The sequence below is a fragment of the Ictalurus punctatus genome, chromosome 3 (assembly GCF_001660625.3).
Source record: "Ictalurus punctatus breed USDA103 chromosome 3, Coco_2.0, whole genome shotgun sequence".
Classification (NCBI taxonomy): domain Eukaryota; kingdom Metazoa; phylum Chordata; class Actinopteri; order Siluriformes; family Ictaluridae; genus Ictalurus; species Ictalurus punctatus.
Window position 1 is genome coordinate 5066841 of NC_030418.2, and position 19513 is coordinate 5086353.

The 19513-nt window shown below is 42.7% G+C and overlaps 1 protein-coding gene and 1 long non-coding RNA gene across 2 annotated transcripts in view; one reads left to right on the forward strand and one right to left on the reverse strand.

The window, feature by feature from the left end:
* Nucleotides 1–19513, reverse strand: part of micu1 (mitochondrial calcium uptake 1) — a 39640-nt gene that overhangs the window by 4155 nt on the left and 15972 nt on the right. The window contains exons 5-10 of the mRNA XM_017463446.2: nt 17310–17353; nt 7325–7439; nt 5791–5873; nt 4086–4286; nt 1697–1834; nt 47–155 (exon numbers count right to left, since the gene is read on the reverse strand). Of these exons, the coding sequence (XP_017318935.1) occupies nt 47–155; nt 1697–1834; nt 4086–4286; nt 5791–5873; nt 7325–7439; nt 17310–17353 (690 nt within the window). The remainder of the gene's footprint in view (nt 1–46; nt 156–1696; nt 1835–4085; nt 4287–5790; nt 5874–7324; nt 7440–17309; nt 17354–19513) is intronic.
* Nucleotides 16061–18519, forward strand: LOC128632707 (uncharacterized). Its single transcript, XR_008396257.1, has 3 exons — nt 16061–16178; nt 17090–17227; nt 17706–18519. It is a non-coding gene; the product is annotated as an uncharacterized LOC128632707 (long non-coding RNA).

The following is a 19513-nucleotide window of genomic DNA, read 5'->3' on the forward strand; positions in this document are numbered from 1 at the left end:
GTTTACAATTAAAATTAAAATAAAAAGTGTGTGTGTGCGCGTATACCTTTGTCTATAGAAGCACCCGCCATGTGGTAGAAACTCAGTGCCGTGTCCACGTCATTCACATTCTTCAGAAACGTGAAAAAATTCTCCACTTCTTCAAACGTGATGCCCTAATTAATACACAAGAGGCGAGCGAGAGGTGAAAGAATGATCGCTTTCCACCCAATGAAGCCGAAACAGAAGGCAATAAAAGGTATACAGGCTGTTCATTTGTTTTACGATATGAGGTTCCTTTTGTAAAAAGTTGTAACTGAAGGAATAAAGGAGTAGTAATTGATTGAGGATGATTTGATTTCTCTCTCATTTTAGCTAGCGCTGAAGCGTGACTGATTTGTCTGGTAGTCTGTAGCCTTATCATGCACAAAAAAAAAAAGTCGGTGCTTAATGCTGCACCAGCAAAAGCACGACACTTCAGGCTCACTCTTATAACTCTAGAAGCAGTGGAGGGGGCGATGTACGGGCGACTGGGCGCGTATTGGTTTTGTGCGAGACGTTTTAGCGTAGCGCCTCCGGAGAGGTAGGGAGATGAGCAGGATACGGCTAATTACCTGATTACAGTCATTAAGAGAAAAAGAGACCGGCCTAGAAGTGCTCTTTGCCCAAAGGAGAAGATCTGAAATCGAGTTAGGCACATTTCCTATTCCTCGATGCCCAATTCATCTCGTTCTGATTCATAAAGGCGCATATTTGATTTCATTTTAATGCAGTTCTCCCAGACAAAATAAATACATCAATCTTTTGGCTGTGCTGGCGTGAAGAGCTTCCTGTAATCTACCGTTCTGACACACAAAAAAATAAAGGCAACAAACCTGACCAGACTTGTTCAACGGTGATGTTAAATTCTTTCAATCAGAACTGCGTCACTGTACAGCACAAATGCTCGAACGTACTCAAACTATCAAAAGAAAATGTCATTTCAATGTAAAGAAGACATCAATGAAATATCAAAACTGGCACTATACGAAAACATGAATGAATACCACTGCAAATATTTGAAGGGACTTTGGATACAAGTTTTATTTTAACGGTGATGAGAAGACCCATACACGCTATATATCACCTGCTACAAGTATAAATACTGTTCAGTGACATCTAAACCTTTTAGAAGAGTTATCAATATAGAAACACAAAGCGATTACAAGCTGGCTCGCAGTTACAAATGTGGAGCCTTCCAGTGTCTGCATACTAGTCAGCTAACGCCTCCACATCGCCAGATGGTGCTTAATCACTCAGCAAATCGATGAACCCCAACGTCCTGCCAAAGCAACTCATAATTTCATCAATGGAAAGCACTAGCCATGTCAAAACCTCGTATCCATAATATTAGGCCGTGTTCGAGAGTGCGTACGACAAAAGAAACGGGACCGGCCGCAAAAAATAAATCACCTCGTACTCACCTATACACCTTTAAGCTCAGCTGCTTGAGTAAACGATAACGCATTACAGCCCTGACGATGAGAACCTGAAAGCTAATTTGGCGGTAAGACGCGAGTTATGATGCGGTATAGATGGGTAATGATTCGGAGAGGTACAGAGAGAGCATGTGAAGGAGACAGAGGTTGAACGATTCCATTCGGTCGGATGGAAAAAAAAAAAAGCTAATGATGCGTTTTACCCAGAATGCTCCGTTATGATTTCCTCTCAGGCTTACCTGCGCGTCTTTGAACATCTTCTTCAGGCCTTTTTGCATCAGTTTGAGTTTGCGCGACTGAACGCCGCTGTAGGCCAGCAGCATGCCCCCAAACTGCCTCTCTGTGATCCTGCCATCAACTGGGTCATTCCTCTCAAACTGCACAAACACACACACAAACAGAGGATAAGTAAGACTGTGGAGTTTAATCACATGCTTAGCTAACCCTTTTGTATATCTGTTATATATTTTTGGTACTGGACAAAAAAAGGGCCTGCTAAAGAAAGCTTTTCTTTCTTTTGCACTCTCTTTCTCTGAAATCTCCACCCCATCTGTATGTAAATCTCCTTTGGGCCACATGATGAGGTATGAGCTAGCACAGTCATGCATCATCCAGACAGCAGAGCAACACTGGGACTGGTCTGTTCTTATATACTGTCTAAAAAGCATTGAAATCACACACATGCAATTCAACTCATATTAATACAAGCAAGTCAAGTACCGTTAATCAAGACACACACACACACAAAAAAATCTATACAGTCCAGAGATGAATAGGAATGAGTGACATGAAGTATAAATCATGATTCTGTGTGCTTTATTTCTCTGAATACAAAATCAGCATTATGGATTTGGATTGCGTTACCTAAATGGGACTTATCTGTACAACTCCAGACATGAGGAATAGCTCCATCTACCACGGTCCGAGTCGACTAACTGGTACGGTGCGAGACGTGAACTTGAGTGAACGTAAACGTAGGATTTACGAGGCTAATCTTCGTCAATCTAAAACCTGTTCCGAACGGTGTATTAAAAATTCAGCCTAACATCTTATCTTTTTACCGAGAGGAGGAAAAAAAACAAAACGTTGAACCAAATCAAGTCCCATGTTATCATCACGCTCATTAATCCTCACAAGACTCGAGCTGCTTCCCACTGCACCACAGATAAGCAAGCCAGAGCTGTCTCCCTCTCTCTCTCTCTCTCTTTCTTTCTTTCTCACGCAGTCTCATCTCAATCCCCCTAAGTGAGAACGTCTATCAAATGGACACTGGCGCCAGAGAGAGGCCGAATAGAGACAGGAAACGGAAGTAACGGGTGGGAGATGGTGGAAATGTCTGCATCGTAACAGACCGGACAGCAAGTTAAAGTCAGACCTGCCGCCTCAGCACTTACGTTAAAGGAGTGAGAGTGAGAAACAGCTCTTAGTGATGGAGCCAACCTGAAACTATGACACATGCTGACTTTGTTTCGCCATCATAGACACAATCCATTCCTTTAACCCCAGTGCTCTCTTACCATCCCCCTCTTCTCTTTCCATTTGTATGGCAATCCAATACATTGGGTTTTGAAGTCAACGATATATTGCTGATTTAAAATTCCATCGAGGTTTAGAGGAAGAAGACTAGATAAGCTCTTGACTGCACAGCATTTTAGTGTCAATGATATGCATCTATGATGCCGTAGCAGATTTTCAACGGCCGTCCGTACGCAACTGCTACGCAGCGTAAAACAGGCCGTCGTTAGAAGTTAACGGAACGACGGTGGACGTGAATACTGCAGTGTCATTTATGCCCCAAAACATCCAGTACACATTTTCGATATAGTTCTTTCACAAATGTCTGACGTCCCACGTAGAAACTGTGAAATGGCTCCACGCGGTCAACGTTTTCCACTGAACAGTTTCTGACTACAGTCGTGTATGCACACTTCTCGGACGTACATCGATGGATTGTATTTCACACGGCCGGCCTCAAAACATTCTCCGTTTACCTTGACAGAAAGATTGAAAGCGCCACATCTTTCAAGCACCGAGATTACTAACACGAGATAGAAAGGAGGGGGCGGGGCTTCCAGGTAGTGACGGCTAATATCGGATATCTCGGAACACCTACAGTACGCGACCGTGCAGAATCGTTCCAGATTCATAAGTCGATTGGCTCAGCTGTTGTTTTTATCGGGAGTGAAAAGAAAAAAAAAAGGAGAGAGACATATTTTTGTGTGCTAAACTCATGGCGTTAAAATGCGGAGCGCCTATGGAAAACGCGTGAAGATTGGCGGGTCTGACGATACATTCATGGAGTCTTTCATGCAAGTTATTTCAATTATAGCTCTAAAATATTTGTAACTTATTTTTCCACTTTGTTTCTGCCTTATGTGCTACGACAGAAGCTCAGTCTCACTCAGAAGCATCCCACCGATATGACATTTGATTCGATAATCATTTATATAACAGTAGCAAGCGTAACAAAATAGTTGAATGAAATGGAATCAGAGAGGCCTTGTTTTTTTGTTGTTGTTGTTTTTACTCCCATCGTCAGTATCTGAAGTCCACTAAACAGCATCACCAACAACGAGCATGCCACTTCAAGTCCTCAGAATTTCTCTAATTGCTCTTAGATTGCTGTACCTCAAGCTTGAGAACATCGTGTTGCAGTTTCCTTTGGAACTCGAGGAAGCTGCCGATGGTCAGTTTGCCCTTCAGGTCGGCCCCGAAAAAGTAGGTCGTGAGAGCCGAGCTGCAGCCGGTTGTCCTCAGAGTGTTGCCCGTGGTGGAGCGATCCCTGTGCCTCATGCCCATGCTGGTCTGAGAACGGATTATACTCTGCACCTGTGATACACACATGTAAAGAAATATTTTGAGCTGGTCCTGTGTTGCAATATCACAAAAACACGAAGCCTGGTTTAGAGCCGAAATCCTATCAGAACGACTTGACGGTTCACATTCAACGCTAAGAGAATGTTTTAAAGTCCAATTCACACTTCAACAGCCCGAGTAGCAGAATACAGGGCTTCGAGTGGAGCCGTCTGATCAAGAACAGACGTACGCTTACGAGCACGTAGGGAACCCTGCTGTGGTCCATCTATCCAGCTTTGATTTATACTCGAAATCCTTTCGCGTAGCAGCTGGGACACAAACGCGAACTGGCTGGCATCATTCATTAAATTCCATCAGGCTGCGTTTGAGGTTTATCATACCTACACAGGATGTGATTTATCAAGTTCTCGTGTTCGATGACGCGCGTATATTTAGAACTTGATGTATTATGTAGAAACCCCCTGGTGGTAGGAAAGTGTAATAGCGAGTACACTGATCTAAACTCACAACAAAGTACAGACAGGTGACACAGATATCAAATATAAAGGAAAATAGTCAAAAAGTATAATTAATTGAAAGATTGAATAGGATGATGAATAAATGGCTGACCTCGCTATTGCTCAAATTTTTTTTTTTTCCCCAACAGAAAGCTCTTCGCTGAGGCAGATGGGTGGCTCATTAGTGCAATTTTGGTTAATCCCTGCCCACAGTGGCATCGCCAGACGCACTCAAGTGCACGGCCGTCTTTAGAGTTTTTAGCCACAGGGACGTTTCAAAAAGAGTAACTGGAGACGGTTCGGGCGTTTCCCATCCACTACAAGAATGACGACGCGTCTTAAGCCGTGCGATTTTGAATAGTCCTTTGCGACTGTTGCCTGTCAGACTGTACGGAGATGTCACACTGTAGGACCTCTACGACAGTCAAGAAAAACGGACACACGTTAAGAAGACTCGTATGGAGGAGGAGAAGCCACACTACAGGACTGTGCCTCAAATCTTCTGACACTGTCAGGATTTAAACGGAGGATCAATGTGATCGCGACGGCCGTTAACCGTCTGTCGGGGAACGCGTCAGACTAGCGATCAAAGACTACGGATTTCGTACCGTGTGAACCCGGCTTTACCTGCATTCATATCGCTCACGTCACGTTTATAAATACAGCAGAAAAAAAAGAGCTTTTACAAATGTAATTGGAGACTAATGGCAATTTGTTTACCATATGTGGCAAACGGGGAGTTTCTTTACGTAAACGACGAGTACAGCATTTTACGACATGCGGAAGTTATCACCATTCAACATGCATTTGTAACGTGACCATTAAGAAGTCACACTTTGTGAAATGTCAGGCTCCTTTCGATCTGCTTCTGTGCAGCAGTAAGACGTCGAAAAAATTTTTTTTTTTTTTAAAGCAGCTGATGAGAATCTACACTGTGTGTGGTTAAAATCTCTAGTTTAAGAAAGAATGGAATATCTTCAAAGTGAATGAACGCAGTGCATGTGTGTGCGTCTTTTTACCTGCTCAAACTCCTCCAGGTCCACCTCGCCATCCCCGTTTAAATCAAACATCTTGAAGGCGATCTCAAAGTTTCTCTGAGGCGCTGGAAGCAAAAGCGCAGAGTAAGAACTGTCAAACAAACGCGTTGCTAATAATGAAATAAAAGCTAGCATGGGTCTGTTAGCATTATACAAAATTGAGCAGATTATTAAAAATAAAAAATAAAAACCCTGCAGGTTTTTTTTCTTTTGTGGGCCGTGTTAGCAGTTTAGCGTGCACAGTCAAGGAACAGACTGAAATTAATTTCAGATCATTACTTGGATCATTACTAGCGATTCCAGCTGTTGGAGTGCAACACAACAATTAATGCAATACATCTGTCATTGAAATCACACACACACACACACACACATACACTCTTGGCCTTCTATTTCCAATTTCCACCTGTCAGCCGTATTGCTCACTACGCACACTAATTATTCAGCATCCCAAAGTCTAATGCAACATTTTTAAAGTCCACTGTGTTGACATTTTTGATTTACAGCCACAACGTGTGAGATACTCCGCTCCCCTGCCGAATCTAAAAAAAAAAAAAAAACTTGACAGAATCTTAGCGAACTGGTGATGTTGAGATCCTGTAGATCTTTCCACACTGAGGACAGCTGAGGGACTCGTACACAACCATTACAAAAGGTGCAAACATTCACTGATGCTCAACAAGGCAACACGAACTGGGAAGGGGGGTGTAAACTTTTGCACAGGATGATCGGTGGACATTGTTATTTTGTTTAAAGATCTGTTGTTGTTTTTTTCCCCATTTAGTACTGCGCTTCAGTAGCTACATAAGACATGTACATGTTTCCCAGAAGACAAACTAATAATTTACACGGATCATCCTGTTCAAAAGTTTACACCCCCCAGGCTGTTAATGTATGGTGTTGCCTTCTTGAGCATCAGTGAACATTTGCACCTTATGTAATAGTTGTGTACGAGTCCCTCAGTTGTCCTCAGTGTGAAAAGACGGATCTCAACATCATAGAGCCCGTGTTGGAAAGAGGTCACATACGCAGGACCTGGAGGATTTTTTCTGAAGAACAGTGGGCAGTTTAACTGCTCAGGACAAACAAGGGACTCATGAACAACTCTCACAAAACATACAAACAGTCGTGGATCATCCAGGTAACCACCAGGTGTAAACCAGGTGTAAATTCAGGTATTATTGTGTCTTGTGGATTATATGTAAACATCTGTTATGTGAACTAGCTTATTCAGGCCAGAGCTAAATTAAAAAACATGGGATTTTTATGATCCGTCTTATTTTTATTTATTAAATTATGAACATTTTGTGGATTCTGAAAGGCGTATTTAAACTTATGACCTCAACTGTATGTCACATCTAGAGGGAATTCTATATAAATGTTCTATGAGAAGCAGATGTTTTTTTTTTACAACATAATACTCCTTGGTCATGTTTCCTTAGCAACATCTTCAGAACGAGCAAATCCCAGATGGTTTAAAGGGATTGAACAAAAACACACACACACACACACTCACTGGAGAGAACGGTGGTGAGGAATATGTAGTCAGAGAAGGAAATGAGGCCGCACTCCCCGAGTGTATAGAAGATGCTGTCTTCATCGGCAAACTTCTCCCGCTCTTGAGAAATCTTCTGTTGGTCCCGAGAGAGAAAGATGGATAGATGGAGTGTTAGCTGCACATCTGCATTTTGGGTACAATGCAGAACAATTTGCTGCAGTATGAGCTCTACGGGCATTAGAACGACAGACACACAACACGCTAGCATGCTAATAAACACACACAGTACACAACATCCACGGAACATGCAAGTGCAGCATACTCATTCAGGCAGACATGGCAGAGGGAAGAGGGAACATGAAGAGAACATATTATTATCATCATCATCATCATCATCATTGTCATCATCATCATTATTACCACCACAGTGGCACATAAATCAGTGTACAACAGTCTAATGTGAAACACTACCACAGTATTATACACACACACACACACACACACTTAAACAAAAGACTACACAAGTCACACAGACACAGTGAGAAGTGGTCTGTCCTGCATTCATTTTCTCACACGGTGACTGAATAACAACTTACACACACACACACACACACACACACACAGTAGTGTATCTGTCTCGCTAGCTCTATCTCTCACTCACACACACACACATCATGCCAGAGTTTAGTCTGTGTGTTACCTCCGTCTGCTGGAGATCCCATCAGAGTGTCAAGGAGGGAGAGAGAAGGAGTTAAAAAAAAAACAACCACCTCACCATTACTGACTTCATCATGGACGACTACATCACTCACTCACTCTCACACACACACACACACACACACTACAGGCTTGGGTGATGATTTTTACCTGATTCTATTCTAATTTAAATCAGTTATTTAACTAGGACAGATAAAGACATTAAATAATAATAAAAAATATATCCAGCATCCGCTTGGTGTACAAATATAAACATTTATAACAACGGTAGTTTTTTAAAAAATATATATATTTTTTTTTATTTTAACAGTCATAACACAATTCTGTAAAAGAAAAAAACCTTTTAAATAAAATAAACAATCTGCAGTATCCTGAGATATATACATACACACAACCGGTCAAAAGTTTGTGGACACTCAACTGAAATGTTTCTCATGATCTTAGAAACCTTTTGATCTGAAGGTGTGTGATTAAATGTTTGAAATATAATCATGCCAACATATTCATATCTTTCATTAGAAAACGAACATTTTATTTACAAAAAAATCTTTTTTTTAAACAGATAACTTGGAGCGAAATATTCCGAAAAACAGCCAATAAGTGTCCAGCGTAGGTGTGAACTCTTTTAATACGGTTTAAAAGACATCTCAGGGAAATTCCTTAAGAACTCGGTTGAGAAAACGCCAAGAATACATTTCTGGAAAATTCTAGGCGAAAAGGGCGTCTACTTTGAAGATGCTAAATATGAAATGAATTAGGTCGTTTTTATCACAACATACTTTCCATAGTTCCATTTGGGTTATTCCAGAGTTTTGATAACTTTAGTATTATTCTAAAATGTGGGAAGAAAATAAATAAATAAAGAATGAGTGTGTCTAAACTTTTAACCGGTAGTGTATATGCATGTGTGTGTGTGTGTGTGATATATATATAATGCTATTTATCCTGTAGTCTACTCAGCGGAAAAAAATAAACATACTCGACAAAAAACTTTGTTCAGCTTTACAGACTACACAGCTGCATTATTCAAATCGTCCTCATAAGCAATAGCCGACCTCCGTTTTACACTTCGGAGGAAAAAGAGAGCGCTTGTTGTGCTGAACACTCGTTATAATGCCGTGCTGGTGCACTGTAAGCATTATTTGAGAGTTTACAGGAAACTGGTTCATCAGCCTTTCAGAACGGACAGCAATGTTGATGGACTGTCAATTACAGTCATAACAGATGGATTTAAAGTATTTGGCAGGTTTACCGTTCGAACAGACGAACAGTGGAATTCCATGGAAAATTTGCCCACTTAACGGAAAAACCCAGCTTTTTTCCATTAACATGTTGGGTCCCCTTTCATTTCGGTTAAGGGTTTCCCTACATTACCCACAATGTCAAATTCAGTGAAATTTCACTCTTTCTTAGAGAGCGATGCAGCAGCGCTTTAATCCTTTAGTCTGTCCAGCTCTCTCACCTCCTCATCTGTACACTTTGCTCAAACAGGTCAGCTTCCAAAGCTAATTCCGTCGTCGTCGTCTCGGAGACCGCTAACTAGCCTAGCCTAGCCGAGCCTCTCCCCTTGTGACAGCAGAGTGGCAGACAACCTCTGCCTTGTCACAGGAACACAGAAATACAGCATCGACTAACAAATTAACACCGGAATCATTACCAGGATACTGCGTTTCATCGTGGTTTCCTTTAACATAATCTGAGTCAGCGTCACCGAGCCTGTAAGGACGATGACATCGTTAGACAGCGTGAACCTATTTCACAAATATTAATTCTGCTCTACACCTTTATTTTTCCAGAGCCTACACACACTTACGCTAACGTCACTGTGCTATAAATATAGTGCGGTGAGATTTACCCCAAAACACTTATGAAGAACACGACTCCCCCGCTCAGGGGAGTAATGCTGGAATAATTAAGTCTAAGTGCAAGGCTGAAGATGGGTGTTTGTGTGAGTCTGTGTTTTGTGTTGAAAAAAGAGCGCAAGTTATTTTTATTGCAGACAGGGAAGTCTGGGTATTAGCTATTGCAGCAAGAGCAACTGATTAGATTGTGTGTGTGTGTGTGTGTGTGTGTGTGTGTGTGCGCGCACGCGTGCTCTAAGCACCACATGCCCCTGCTGTCACCTTCAGAGATCCTCAGAGAACATGCAGCACCTTTCCCAGCCAGGAACGCACACAAACAACACTCAGCAGGCTACATATTAACACAAAAGAGGAGCAAAGCTTGCAAACCAACACCCACACACATACACACACACAACTGCAATACAGAAAGTGTTCAAAGCCTGTGAGGTGATCCGACTCCATCACAAACAGTCTCTGCTCACAGAGAAAGGGAAAAGCAAGAGAAGGGAGAGAATGAGAAATGTCTAATGGCTGCTGGTCTGTTCAGCACCACATGGCCTGGAGCTTCCGAGCTGAAACACAACACAGCGACTGTAGTCGGAACTGAGGCACAGCGGAGATGACGTACGGAGTACTGAGACTGCGTTGAGACAGCAACAAGAAAGTATGAAGGCAGCACCGAGACACAGCTGAGACAGTATGAAGACAGCACTGAGACAATATGACAACAACACTGAGACAGTATGAAGACAGCACTGAGACAGTATGAAGACAATGATGAGACACAGCCGAGACAGTACGAAGACAGCACTGAGACACAGCCGAGACAGTACGAAGACAGCACTGAGACACAGCCGAGACAGTACGAAGACAGCACTGAGACACAGCCGAGACAGTACGAAGACAGCACTGAGACACAACCGAGACAGTACGAAGACAGCACTGAGACACAGCCGAGACAGTACGATTACAGCACTGAGACACAACCGAGACAGTACGATTACAGCACTGAGACACAGCCGAGACAGTACGATTACAGCACTGAGACACAGCCGAGACAGTACGAAGACAGCACTGAGACACAGCCGAGACAGTATGGAGTCTATAAAATAAGATGGCAGCATGGCAGCTCGATCTAAAAGACTTCATACTTTTTTGTAGAGTAACAATGACTTGTGGCACATTTTTCACAACTGCCAGTAAAATAAGAACAGGTCGAAGATTATTGGAAGAAGCTACACACTCAATAAATAGCTATAAGCAATAAATACAAAAAATCTGTGTTGACCTGTTGACAATCATCGTCTATGACAGGATATTGTATGCTGTGTATCGGCACTTTAGATGTTCTCTTGTTAAATGCTCCACAGTTGTTATTATTTTTACACTGCGAGTAAGGTAACTCTCACATCACGTAACCATTTAACTAATTGTTAGCTGGTTGCCTAAAAGGAGTTGTGAATGGTACAATAAAGCCTGTCAATAGCAGGGCGTCTGTTGTGAAACGCTGCAAGCTCTGAAGCTGAGCTCTGGTAAAGAAAGTGGAGTGCTAAGAATGAAGCACAGCGGAGGAGCAGTGTGCACTGGAACGTAGGGCAGTCCTGCTTCTCTCTCATTTCTTTCTCTTTTTGATTGGCCTTGCTTCAGGGCTTCCTGCTCTTTGGGAAGTTGATATTGCTAGACTTAAGGAGAAGCCCTTAGGCTAAGCACTGGCCCTTTGCTTACCGAGTATGATGTGAACTGTGTTTGTGAACTGTGGAGCGTTTCCTGTTGATTCACTAGCAGTGCTGCGAGGGTTCACTTTATTAGTACTACTGATGGACAGATTCGGAACAGAGAAAAGACAGTCTTGTGCGCAAGTGTGATTAAATCAATCCATCGAGAAGACCTGATATGTGCAACCATCAACATGTGTGATGTGGCTTCTCTCCCTGAACGCTGTAATTGTGTGTCAAAGAAGAAATGGCCAGTGTACTTACTATGGGTTAAGGAACTAGAGCTGATGAAAATGTGAAGGATAAAAGAGAGAGAGAGGGAAAAAAAAAAGAGAAATTGATGGCCAGTGGAAGGTGCATTCCCATTTGAGTCCTGGATCTTCTCAAGCTTCTTTCTTACAGGGATTTTTCCTCGGTCACCCTTACTGGAAATGCATTTCTACAAAGTTGTTTTATGACAAGTCTATATCCATAAAAACAAATCGAATAAACGAGAAAGCTAGCAACAAAGCATGAACGAAAGCAAAAAAAATAAAAAATGAATCCCCCCCCCCAAAAAAAAACAAACCCCAAGACAGAACGAAATAGGAGCCGCCCTGAGAAGGTATATAAGCCATGCACAGTCTCAAACACCAATCAATATCTCACATCATTCATCACGGGCTTTAGAAAAGGTCCTGTTTTATTATCACGGTCTCTCTCTCACACACACACACCTCGCTTTCACAAAAAACTCATTTCATCCTTCATCTTAATACCATTTGGGAACAAATGAATTGCAAATGGTGTTTCTGTAGATCCTTAGTGTGTGTGTGTGTGTGTGTGTGTGTGTGTGTGTGTGTGTGTGTGTGTGTGTGTGTGTGTGTTTGCATCTGAAGAAATCTCAGAGCAGGTGTTCAATAGTTTTCAAGATATTAGGTTGTCATATACATCAATTACCATCAACTTACAGATTGAGAGGAGAGTACATGTGTGTGTGTGTGTGTGTGTGTGTGTGTGCGTGTGTGTGTGTGTGTGTATGACACCCCCAATTGTCAGCCTCCTGCTGAGAATGAAAACTCAAAATAAGGTCAACAATTCAGCCACAAGCCATCACACCATTTTCCACTGGCAGCAGCTCTATTAGCATGCCACAGGCTCATCACTCAACACTACACCTCCCCCACCCCGCCTGTCTACCTAGGTCACCTGACACTAGGCAGAGGATGTGACATCACAGTGCCCTACGACCACAAGGATGATGCAGAGTGTAGCGCATTCCCTTTTCACCAAAACCCAAAACTACACTTCCAGAGCATGCCAAGAATGTGATCTCATACGTTTCTTTTCCACACATCAGAGGAAACACTGAGCTTCCCGAGGTCGGGGCAAACTGTGGTGCCACAGAGTGCAGACAGGGGGCGCAACAGGCAACTCTACTACCCACTCCCAGCTTGCAGTGGCCGTCCTGCAGACATTCAGCAGGGCATGCACACACAAAGAGAGAGAGAGAAAGATGATACAGCGACACAGGCAAAGACCTCTGGTTCAGAGAGAGAGAGAGAGAGAGAGAGGTAGAGAGAAAGAAAGAAAACAATTCAGAGTTGTCCGAGATCAGGTACAGGATTTCTCCGGCCTGAGGGAAGCCTACTCGCATTTAATGTTTAGAAAACCTGAACAGATCTGCCAATCCATTCATCCATCTCTCTATCTATCTATATACACACACACATATATACAATTGTGCCCCAAGATTTACATACCCCTTGCAGAATCTGCTAAATCTTATATATTATATATACACACACACAACCTTACATACACACAGGATGTGTACATGTATGCATGGTTAGTAATTCAGAAGCAATGGTCAGCTGCATTGTTCCACCACAGAAAGCTTGGTTATGCAAGCATCAGCTGTGTTTCAGGTGTGTGTGTCTGTGTGTGTGTGTGTGTGTGTGTTCAATGGAACACCTGTACAGATCTTAGAACTGCTGCCCTTTCCTTTTATGCTGTCTGTTTAGTTTTGTGTGCTCGAGTACGTGTCCTACGCCTAAAAGCAGAATCCGCTACTGAGGACTGTTTTTAACTGAAAGCCGCAGCGATGACAACACACAGCAGCTTGTGACCTATAAAAGTCTTTCTAAACCAATCATTTCAAAAGAGAACCCAGTTAAACTGGTCGCTTTCTTTGTTTCAGGCTTCCGTTTACATTTTCTAACATATTTAACAGAGAGAGAGAGTTGGCTTGGTTTGCAGAAGAGGAAGCCTTGTAAATTTTTTCCCCCCATTGCAATTACAATTTAGAGAAGTCTCACGAAATGAAACTGCCCCTTTAAACAACGTATAATGAAATAATAATAATAATATTGATAATAATAAGAAGAAGAAGAAGAATGAACCGGATAAACGATGGCAGTTATAAAAACTCCAGCACTGACACTGTGGGATTCTGACCACACCATGTTTCACCTCTCCATCTCCACATAAGCGTCTGTTATGGAAAGTCGAGTCCCATCTACCTGTCTGTGTCAGTGGGTTTCACTAACACACCATTAGGGGAAAGATGCGCTGTCAGTAATTATTCCCTCCTCATTTCTGCTGAAGCCAGAATTCTCACTTTCTGCTTGCCACCACGCTATATTCCCCAAACCAAAACTGATTATTAATGAAATTTATATGGCTGTAATGCATTGCTTGGCTGCACTCCTGTGCGGTGTAATTGAGGACTATGCTTTAGGTTGAAAGGCTTGCTCGGGAAAAGAGAGACCAGCATCTGTTGAAGCTCTGACAACTCTGAACAGATAATGAGAGAGAGAGAGAGAGAGAGAGAGAGGCAGAAGGAAGAGTTTTCTTGTTATATTTTTTAGTGCTCTCAATTGCATATACACACACAAGCACGCACACACACACGCACGCACACACACTCGTGCGCACGCTCATGCAGTGCTGTATCGTCCCCATACCTGCCAGAAGTCCTACTCAGAGGGACGGGCATATGTGATGCATGGGAAAGAGTGGAAGGATGGAGGGTGGATTTGTGAAATGGAGGGAAGAAAGGATGGAGAGACAGGGAGGAGAGAGAATGGAAGGTTTTATTGGTTACATGAGTGGAGCACAAGGTGCGAGACAGCTGCAAGAGCACAAGATATATCCAGCACAACAAGACAATTAAAGTATACGCGAGGTTACGATGTTAGCATAGGGCATAACTGTAGAGAATATTGGATAAAACACTGAGAAGCCGACAGGAATTTTGCTTAAAAAAGAGATAAAATAAATACAAAAAATAAGAAAGAGAGAGAGAGAGATAGAGGGAGAGAGAGGAGTCAGTACAGTTACATAGTGGAGACAGCAAAAAGCAATTTTCCCCCGTGAGCACCCCACACACCGAACATGCACCTGAACAAATGCTGTAATTCGGTGTTAACAGGCAGCCGAGCGCAGCACCTGCAAAGCTGTAAAATACTGTTAAGGAAAAATATAAAAGGGTTAGGACAAAACTGTTACGCGTCCATAAAGCACGGCTCATTACACTGCTACAAATTCCCTACAGTCTGGCTTTCCCATTACAGTGTCCTGTTATACTGGGATAAGATGGGTTACACAAAACCAGAGACAGGAGAAAGGGGGATTGAATGGAGAAAGAGCCAAAAGGCTGGGTACTGGATAAACCTAATGAGACACACAGACGAATGAAAATAAAGATGACAACAAACGCCATCTCCGCAGCTCGAGCCAATTGCCAAATACGAACTGGGAAGGAGAGAGAGAGAGAGAGAGAGAGAGAGATAAATATATATAGAGAGAAAGAGAGAGAAATACAGAGAGTGAGAGAGAGAAATAGAGAGAGAGAGAGAAAAAAATAGAGAGAGAAATAGACAGAAATAGAGAAAGAGAAATAGAGAGAGAGTGAGAGCAAGAAATAGAGGGAGTGAAAGCAAGAAACAGAGAGGGAGTGAGAGAACGAATTAGAGAGCGTGAGAGAGAAAGAAATCGAGTGAGAGAGCAATAGAGAGAGAGGAATAGAGGGAGAGAAAGAGAGAAATAGAGAGAGAGATTGAGAGAAAGAAAGAGAGAGAGAGAGAGAGAGACAAAGAAAGAGAGAAAGTGGGTGATGTGCTGTAGAAATGCGCTGTGAAGGGAAGATTTGTGAATGAAAGAGTAAGAAGGGAGGAGAGAGTGAGATCAGTTTGAATAGATGTGAAGGCTGACTGCACAACTAAATAAAAAAAAACAAGCATTCATTAAAATATGATCCGGTCTGTTTTCATCACGCGAACGCTACACGTTTACTAAAGAGCAGGAAAATGTTGTGCAAGCTTCCTCCGAGACAGAATTAAGCTTTAACAGTTCTGATTTATGGTTTTTTTCTTCTTTTATCATATCTCTCGAGTGGGCTAATCAGGGTGTGGGTGGCTGAGACATGCCCGGGCTCGGGCCAAACACGAGCGCGTCGTCCAAGGTTCAGTTCATAAAGAGCCACTCTGTTTGCACTTGTTACTGCACTCCATGCCTCCTACGGATAACGCCGCTAATGGCTGTAGAGAGGAGACCAGCAAGGCTAAGCCTCGTGTTACTCTTCATTGTGTGAGCTTGAGGACGTTCGGAGACCAGGTGAAAACTAAAAGTGCTTTCGCTCACAGCTCAGTGTTCACATTAGCTATTATGAGGAACCAATTCCAAAATGTTCAACCGTAACTATAAAAAGTAGTTTTTGAATAATTTAGAGGCAAAAAAAAAAAAAAGAGAGGTTGTGTCTCATCGCTATAAGTTATCCATTAATATACACGTTATACAAGAAGCAAATAGATTAAGATTCGGACAACAGCATGGTGTAGAGAACTGACCTTTGACCCTACTCTAAAAACCGATGTGTCCAGCTCAACACTGCCACAGATCAGCAACAGTGCTTTAGCTGTTACAAATAAAACAGAGAGAGAGGGAGGGAGGGAGAGAGAGAGAGAGAGAGAGACACAGAGTGTGAGAGAGAGACAGAGGCAGGGAGACAGAGAGAGAGAGACAGAGAAAGTCACACAGAGAGAGAGACACAGAGACACAGACAGAGAGAGAGAGTGAGAGAGACAGAGAGAGGGAGACAGAGAAAGTCACACAGAGAGAGAGACACAGAGAGACAGACAGAGAGAGAGAGTGAGAGAGACAGAGAGAGGGAGACACAGAGAGAGAGACAGAGATAGAGAGAGAGAGAGTGTGTGAAAGACAGAGAGACAGAGATAGAGAGACAGAGAGACAGATAGTGAGATAGAGATAGTGAGACAGAGAGAGAGTGACAGAGAGAAAGACAGAGATAGAGAGACAGAGATAGAGAGACAGAGACAGAGATAGAGAGACAGAGATAGTGAGATAGAGATAGAGAGACAGAGAGAGAGACAGAGACAGAGAGAGACAGAGAGTAAACACTTCTTCTATCTTCAGTTGGTTTGCTTTCTTACAAAGGCCATAGAATTTGGTTAAGTAGTTATACACACAAACAACAACAACTATTTTCTGTGACTTGACGACCAAAGCAGAGAGAAAGCAAGATTAACGTCAGGAGGGATCCAAGGCTTCGGTCCTTCTGAAGAGAGAGAATAATGGCTTTATGAGAAGCGGCTCTGGAAACACACGTTCTCCGGCAACATCCTGCTGGGTAGAACAATATCTAGGTAACCTCTCAGCTTCCACCCACTCGCCCGCACACACACACACACACACACACACACACACACACACACACACACAGCTTACCTTTCCATCATAGCGCTTCACCACAAACTGATCCAGACCTAGGTCTAAGAGACAGAAAGAGAGACAGATGAAGAGAAAGACAAGATGTTAATGAATTGAAGTTACACATATCCCCATCGGCACACCACCTACAGCTCTCTGCAGTAATCAGCGTTTTAATTAAACTTTGATTAATACGGTGCAATAAGAGCCCATTTTCATTTTCCTATGCTTTCAAATAAATGAATTGTTAATCTTTCTTTTCTTATGCATTCTTAGCCTCTGTACTTCGCATGCACTGTAATAGTTAGGATTAGGACGGCAAACATTCTTTTATTTTCGTAATATAGCCTAGATTTAATTTAATCGTTGAATATAATATCGATGAAGTCAGACTGACGTGATCATGTTGTACAGATTTGCACCCGAGATCCCAGCACAACGCGAGTCACACTACCCCTGGAGGTCTGGCTAATACGCCCGTCCCGCTGTCACGTACCTGTCTCTTAAACGTGGTCAGAGGATCACGATCAGGTGAGTGAAAGTGCAGGACGATGCCTTTGATTCATTTATTCATTAATCGTTAGTACAGGTGGAGAGCGGAGATACACAGCGGTGAATAAGAACACAAAGACACGCCCTTAACTCGTATAAACTCCCGCTCACATCCCCCCACCCCCCCACACACTGAAGCCCTCATTTCCTCACTCCTCACTGTGATATTTATTCCTCCTCTTCTTCAAGGTGCTCTTTATTCTGCAGCAGATGATTGATATAATAGGTCAGGCTAAAGACGGTAAAGCGGAAAAGCCAAGCGTGAGCGGTTTGGAGAGAAAAGGAGGACAATGCTGAAGGGCCAAAACTGAAGAGATCAATGCAATTCTGCTAGGCAAAGATGATGAATTATGGAGCAGCTTTTCTGCCAGTCCAATGAATAATGAATTGCATGTTTACGTTCATCATTAGTCCTACGTTTTTTTTAAATACGCGGCTTGAATGACAATGACAAATTGAAATCATTTCCTCTTTATGTGAAAAACTTTCTAGTTCTCTAGTGTAAATCAAGGGTTATGATTTTTTCGCCCCCAAAAACTAAGTCCAAAACGCGGTCACTGGACACTAAATGTTCGCAAACTTTATATCATTGGGCTTAAGATTACGTGAAGCGTCTGCCATGCGATGTCCGTGTGAATGCGCCGTTTCTATAGAAACGATAACGTATGCGAAGGAACACATTGATATGAACCTGGGATTCGAATCCCAGCTGAGGGGATTTTTAGAAAACAGCTTCTGACCAATCAGATTCGAGGACACGACAGCACCATGGGATAAATATATTTCATATTCGTATTTTACAGGGTGGGTTAGTGCTTAGTGGTTAACACGTTTGCCGTTGCATGTCCGGGGATAGGCTCCGGGCTCCCCGTCACCTTGTGTAGGACAAGCGGTGCAGAAAATGGATGGATGGATTGATTTTTGACAGTGAAGGGATACATTTTAGAGACTTTTAGAAACAGACTATTGTCTGAGGTGTGTGTCCTCAAAATGTGTCCTTGCTCTCAACAGGTGAGTTTCTGATGAATGCACGACTGAATGTTTGCCTTAAGCGACTCCATGACTGTTCGAGTGAGTTAATGAGTCATATCAATAAAGTAAAGTAAGCCTTCTTCACAGCACTGCGTAGTAAAATGCACCTGCACTGCACCTAGGTATAATTCATGTGGTTTGGATTGACCGATTTATCCCCGGGCACCTTTCATTACATTTCCCATAAAAATACTGTACCATAAAGCTAAGCTCGTGACTCATCATAATAATAATTTTCCTCTGTACATTAATGCTGAGACCCATTTTGGCCCAGCTCTCTAAAAGGAAGTGTGAAAAGGACAACGCCTATGAACAGTATGTAGTCCCAGGTCACATGATGAGTGTGGAGCACCTATCAGCACTAGCATGACCGCTCCCGATATCAGTGGTACACTGCAGATAAGTACCGACTGACAGAATCTCCATGGCCCAGTTTTAATTAAAGAGCACAGACTGCGGGCAAAATCTCAATGGTAAGCGAACTTTGATAGAGCCGGGCCATCGTGGAGTGGTGGTGGGGGATCAATACATTAAAAGCAATACCACTCATCCGTGCCAACCTGCGCACAACTCGGAAGTGAGTGGTCAGCATAATACGAGGGGCTTTGAGTATCTGCCCTGCAGACCGTCCTTAAAAT